The sequence below is a fragment of the Dryas octopetala genome, chromosome 8, assembly GCF_963921425.1.
Source record: "Dryas octopetala chromosome 8, drDryOcto1.1, whole genome shotgun sequence".
NCBI classification, from domain to species: Eukaryota; Viridiplantae; Streptophyta; class Magnoliopsida; order Rosales; family Rosaceae; genus Dryas; species Dryas octopetala.
The window spans coordinates 1,995,000-2,001,823 of NC_141373.1; the positions used below are offsets into that span (position 1 = coordinate 1,995,000).

General features: G+C 40.4%; 1 protein-coding gene across 1 annotated transcript; it reads left to right on the forward strand.

Annotated features, from left to right (window-relative positions):
• Positions 1–3,450: 3,450 nt before the first annotated feature.
• LOC147275857 (basic helix-loop-helix (bHLH) DNA-binding superfamily protein) lies at positions 3,451–5,752 on the forward strand. The gene has a single exon (XM_086254541.1). It carries the CDS (start codon positions 4,120–4,122, stop codon positions 5,620–5,622), a length of 1,503 nt encoding a protein of 500 aa, XP_086110667.1. The 5' UTR covers positions 3,451–4,119; the 3' UTR covers positions 5,623–5,752.
• Positions 5,753–6,824: the final 1,072 nt, after the last annotated feature.

Here is a 6,824-nt window from a genome sequence, read left to right on the forward strand (position 1 = left end):
GAAAAACTCAAAAGCGAGGAGAATCACTTACTGGTTTTCCTCCGCCCAAAGTTTCCGCCCCAAACACCCTCGGAACCACCTCGCCTACCGCCGTACGTGGTCGGATTCGGGATCGGGCAACTCCTCGGACGACGGTGAGAGAAGGAGATTTGCGGCGAGAGAGAGAGAGTTTTTCAGAAAAAACTGGAAATGGGAGAGTGAAGAGGAAGAGAGAGAAACTGCCAACTTATACCCCCATGCAACCGATCTCAGCCCTTCATTTCTGGCGCTTCAAATGCCAGATTTTGACACCTGTCAAGCATTCAAAAATACCCATAACGAGGTGACCCTTACGTTCTCCCATGCAGAAATCAAACGTCTCTTCACCTGTCCCTGAGATATTTTGACTAATCACAAGTCGTCTTGTGTTCGGATCTTCGGGAACCTGGGCTCGTAGGGTTCGGCTCGGATCAAGCAACATGCTACCTTTGGGATTGTCCTTACACTTCAACTTCCAATCCACCACTGCTTGCTCGGATCGGAAGTTGGGGGACTCCTGTTTGTGGGAAAATCCACATCAATCCGAACAGCTAATCACAGCTCGACACGTGGCTGGTCAACATCCACTTCGGAGTTGACTCTCAGTGGTCAAAACTTTGACCCCCACGTCATCACCACTCGGCATCGCCTCTGCCAGCTCAGACCGGATCTCCACGCCGGCCCTCCATGTTCGGTCCGAGCCGAACCGATGATCTTCCATGGGATCGAGTGTCCATCTTCCCACGATCATCCCGGTCCGGCTCGGCTCGGCACAGGAGATGGCCTCTTTTCGGGTTCTGGCGTCGACCAGTTAGAGCTCGGAAAGACCCCCCAGTCTATGGGACCGGCTCGGCCTGGAATCCCATGCCCGATCCGACCACACATGGACTTCGTGTCTTCACATGAAAACATGTGTTCGTATCGGCTCGGCTCGGCTCTCCGCCGCCATTCCCAGGAAGATCACGATGGGACGAACCGCCACACTTGAATGCACCTGACACAATCTTCTGACAGACAGAATATCAGGCTTGCATTCATGACTGCTGGACAGTTTGCCTGGACCTTCCAACCTTGCATTTAATGCAGCATTCAATGCTGAGGAAGCAAGCAGCTGAGCATGCAACTAGGTCTGACCAGGTGCGTGGGTCTCTGGCAACCATTCATTCACATGCAGGTAACTTATTCATTAAGTTTTCCTTTGCCTATATAAGGCACCACATATGCACAAAATGAAGCATCTAGCAATCTATCAATACACACGCTAAACACTTTGCATTTCCATCCAAAAAAGAGCCTACCCAACTTGCTGAGAATAACCCAGAACATTTGCCTTGTTCTTCCCATTCTCCCAAGTTCTTCCTTTGTTCTTCCTCATCCACCATCAAACACCACCACTGATTTCATCATCGGAGTGTGTTTGGCTGGTACCACACCGGTCCATCTCCTTTGATCTTGTTTTTGTCTACAGGAAGATCTCAACCAGCATCCACTTCATCATCCAGCGAAGCACTTGATCAGCCAGATCAGCATATCTAAGTTGTTGCATCTACCTTATGAGAATTTGCATCAACAGTAAGTACAAAATAAATGGAATTTAAAATGTCTGTGATTTAAATTTACATAAGTTCCAGTTTCACTTTAAATCCTGTACTTTCCTGCATGCATGCTTTGTTAATGGGTTTAAGTGAAGGTGTCTCATATTTTAGGCCTAGGAGGTGGAACACAATTTCCATGCAAGTATTTTGTTGTCTCAAAACTTAATGGAGTTAGAGTACAGGCCTGGCAGCTATTTCTTGGAAAAATTTGTACATATCATCCCTACCATAGCGTTTTCAAAACTCATGGAAATTGCTCTGGCCCTACAATACCAATATCGTTTCCACATTAAAATAAAATAAAATAAAGAAAACGAAAAGCGTTTCCACATAAACACAACGTTCATGGCCGGTACCGGCCCACTGGGGCCCGCAATCATTTTCATCACCACCGCAATAGGTCCAATCTTCTGGGCCTTAAAACTCGATTGGTCCTATTGTAATGGAACTTGGTTTCTATTCATCCAATAAATTAATTAATCTCCGTTTTAATGAAATTTATTTTTTTTGGCCAGGTTTTAATGAAATTCTTAATCTCATTATAACACATGATTTTTTTTTTTTTTACTGGAAAGCTGGCAATGCCTAGTTTTCAAAGTTCAGCTAGAGATTAGACTGTAATTAAAGAGAGTAACTAAGATCAGAATAAGGAGCTATTAAGAGGCTAAAGCATAGTTTGAATCAGACTCCAACGTTGTAAGGGGTGGATATAAAAGAGGATTAGGAGAGTGTGAAGAACCTAAACTTTTACATAAGAAAGGTGAACCCCTTGAATCAAGGGTCACGAATGCATGTTCAAAAATGCTCTAACAGAGAATATATCCTTCATCCTTGTCCATTTCTAGACTGGGATAATTACTGATATTAGTTTGGGATTTATGCATGTACATAACAATATGCGGCTACGTACACAACAAATTAACAATTTGATTCTTTCCTTCAAAGTAAAAACAACTGCTTAGAAGATAAAAGGTATCATAAAATACAAATTAGGAACAAAATAACATGCATGCAGAACAGAATTAACAACTTTTTTTCTTTGAAGGATCGACTATAAATACGTACCATTACTTAATTAATTGGTACTAACCCTGTAACCCAACTCACAGTATCAAATTAAACTATGTTTAATTAAGGTTGGGAACAAAGCCCTCCTCCTGCTCATTTTGTTTTTCATGTTGGTTGTGATTGTAGTAGCAGCTGATCATGGAGGGCCTTTGGATGGCTCAGGGTCGAAGCCGACGATTGTCGCCAAGGTGCAATCTTTTCAACTCGTCGTTTCCATGACAAAGGCCCCGTGCCACCAACTGGCTCCAATCCTTGCACGGTTATCCCCAAACCTGGTGACGGACATTGCAACTAATCACAACCCGTAATCAAGTAGAGAATCCAATTCGTAACATAATATATATTAGATTGCTACATTTAGATATATAAGATCTGATTTTCTTGTATATGCCATAGTAAGTATAAATGTTTTGGAGTTTAATATGTCTGTGATTTAATTTTAAATCATTTATGTTCACATTAAATTGTTCTCTTGCTTTCTGAATGTTTTCAATTTGCGATGTGACAATTTAATTGGAGCTGTCCTCATGTGTCTCATATCTCATACTTTAGGCCATGCCAAAATCAAATCCAATACAACCACGCTCATAGAATTCTTCTTTTTCTAATGGGTCTGGTGGGTTTTCATTTTGTCCCCACGTTCTAGTTTTGGGCTCATGGGCATTTTGGGCCGACTGGCCCATGCCCATAAGAGATTGCATTCTCGTTTTCAATTTCACCCAAAAAAAGGAACATAGAGGGACAGCTGCCGCTAGAATTTTGGGTGGTCATCATCCAAAACGAGTCGCATAACAAAAAGGAAATAGTAAAACAAATTACTAAAATTTTTAAAAAATCAAAGACAAGAAAAAGCCCTAAAATTCTGATCTTGGAAACACACTCTCTCCTCATGTTTGGCAACTTTGTTGTACGCTTGTAGTGAAGTGGAATCGAAGAATCTATGTCCAAGCTTAGTTTCAACCACAGACCCACATCAAGTTCCAGGTAATCAGATCTATATTTATATTCTCGGCCTGTGTTTTGGAGTTTTGCAAACTAATTTTGTGCTTCCCAAAACTCCATAAGCTATAAGCAGTAAAGTGATAGTTTTTCTGTATATGAAGTATTCTCAGGATCTGGGAGATGGGTAAGCCTAAATTTCTCAAATTTGTTAAGTTTCAGTGTAGTATTGAGAGATCTTCTCAAAGTTCTGATATTTGTGTAGACATGAACCTCTGAGATGTGTTGAATTTCAGTATTGTACTTTGTGATTCAAGTAGTAGCTTGATTTGCTTGTGCAAGGTTTCCACAAAGATTTTGAATTTCTGTATTTGATCGAGTTAAAAGTTTGGAGTTGTATTTTTGTGGCTCGTGGGAAAGCAAGATAATTATTGAAGTGTTATAGTTTTAGGATTTTAGGATTTTTGTGATTTAGTTGTGGAAGGAGAAATTTTCTAAGATGGGTGAGAAGTTTTGGGTGAATGAAGAAGAGAAGGTTATGATGGAGTCAGTACTAGGTACTGAAGCCTGCCAGTTCTTGATCTCATTGGCTTCTGAAAATGTATTGTCCGACTTGGTTAGGCCTCCCAGTAAACTGGGTGTGCAGCAAGGGCTTTGCCAGCTTGTCCAAGGGTCCAATTGGAATTATGCCATTTTTTGGCAGGTTGTCGGCTCAAAATCTGGTGGACCTGCCTTGATTTGGGGTGATGGACATTGCAGAGACACAAAGGGTGGTGGACTTGGAGACCAGAATTCCAGTGTGGATAGCAGTTTGGAGGGACTGCAGAATAAAGAGGAGGTGAAGAAGTGGGTGCTTGAGAAGCTCCACGCATGTTTCGGTAGTTTGAATGAGGATAACTATGCGAGGAGGTTGGATGGGGTGTCAGATATAGAAATGTTTTACCTCACTTCAATGTATTATACATTTCAACTTGATTTACCTTGTGGTCCTGGGGAGTCTTACAAGTCTGGTAGATCAATTTGGGCTTCAGATGTGGCTGGTTCTTTACATCATTACCAGTCGAGATCATTTTTAGCAAGATTGGCTGGTTTCCAAACAGTGGTATTTGTCCCTATGAAATCAGGAGTTGTGGAGCTTGGTTCGGTCCAGTCAATTCCAGAAGAACAGAATGTCATGGATATGGTTAGAAGTGTATTTGGAGGATCTAGTTCTGTTCAGGCAAAGGTATTCCCAAAGATTTTTGGACGTGAACTAAGTCTTGGTGGTCCAAAATCACAATCAGTCAATATTGCCTTTTCCCCAAAGATAGAAGATGACTCTGCATTTGCTTCAGAATCTTTTGAATTACAAGCAGTAGGCACTTCAAATGGATGTCGAAGTGAGGAGAGTGAAGTAAAACTGTTTCCGCAATTGAACCAAATGATGGTGGGGGGTTTCAGTTCTCAGACGAGAGTTTCAAGTTTGGAGCTGCCTAAGGATGAATCATCGGCACAAGTTGATGAGCGGAAACCCAGAAAAAGAGGTAGAAAGCCTGCCAATGGGAGAGAAGAACCATTGAATCATGTGGAAGCAGAGCGGCAGAGGCGTGAGAAGCTTAACCAGCGGTTCTATGCACTAAGAGCTGTTGTTCCTAATATATCGAAGATGGATAAAGCCTCTCTTCTTGGTGATGCCATTACCTATATCACTGATCTCCAGATGAAGATCAGGGTCATGGAAACTGAAAAGCAGATGGTAAACAACAAGCAAAAGCAGTTGCCAATTCCAGAGATTGATTTTCAGGAACGACATGAGGATGCAGTTGTAAGGATGAACTGTCCATTGGATTCTCACCCGGTTTCTGATGTCATCAGAACACTTAGGGAACATAAAATTGTAGCTCAAGATTCTAATGTTTCCATAACAGACAACGATAAGGTGATTCATACATTCTCTATTCAAACTCAGAGTGGCGATGCTGAGCAGTTAAAGGAGAAGTTGGTGGCCTCTCTTTCAAAATGATCCGACTGTAAAGTAGTGTTTGTATCATGTATCTGTATGCATCTTCCTGACAGAAAAATGGGTTTTGTTGTTGTTGTTGTTGTTGTTGACTAACTGATGAGTGTGTTTATCTGACATTAATGATTTGTGATCTAAGAATCTAACTTAAGATTGTTGATTGTTTAGTAATCCAAGTGTCTAACTTAAGGTTGTTAAATATCTTTTGCAATCTGAAGTTGTTCAAATTGCAAAAGATATGAAGTTTGAGAACATGTTTGGAAGACACTGATTCTCTGTTATGAATTTATCCCTGTATTCATCCTTCTTAAAAGTTTCAATACACCAGCAGAAAAGCTTCTACATACATATTGATATTATATATATATATATATACTTTTTTTAATGAATAAAATAGTCTCTTTTTGTGGGAAGGCTGGGAGGAACCTTGGTCAAGGAAAGATAAGGAAAAAAATAATAAATAAAAAGTATTCTTGGGGTCTACACTTGGCTCTGCCAGTCAATAACGAATTCAAATATCAATCCAGTACAATGTTTCTTCATATTAGAACCTGTTGTTATCATGTAAAGAATATTGTTTGAATTTGACCCTTTGCAGCATATGCTTTGCTCAGCGCTTGCATAGGTGCATTGTTACGGGTCAGATAAGTGAAAGAAAGTGAATTGTTCATCTGGGGCTTAGTCATAATCAACCAAACCATATGATGTTTACTTTTAATTTTTCTCTTCTATATGGGTCCGGATTCAATTTTTCACCCAGATGGTACTGAACCAAACATACACTGCAATAAACATATACACAGTGTGTGACTGTTTGGCGTCCAAGTAACCGTGTATTTGATTCATTCTAAGTACTTAATATTCAACCTTCAAACAACATTGCTAAGTCAAACTCAGACATAATATAGTCAAAGACATACCCATTTGAAATTAAAGAGAGGCCCTATATAAGTAGCTCTACTCCACCCATTTCCTTACAAACTACTGTGATCAAAACTCAAATCAAAGAAAGGATAGAAAAAACAGAGAGACAAATATAAAGTTGATCCATTGAGTTTGAGTAATCTCAATTAAGTCTCAAAGATGAGGTTCTGTGTCAGGAAAAGCCTATTGTTGTATACTGTTTTTATTCTTGTCATTTTGTTTTCTTATGTACAACTTGGAGAAATGAGGCAATTGAGAGCAGAACAATGGGCTAAGAACCA

Coding starts and splice junctions, on each gene's coding strand:
- LOC147275857 (XM_086254541.1), top strand. CDS start 4,120: ATGGGTGAGAAGTTTTGGGTGAATGAAGAAGAGAAGGTTATGATGGAG.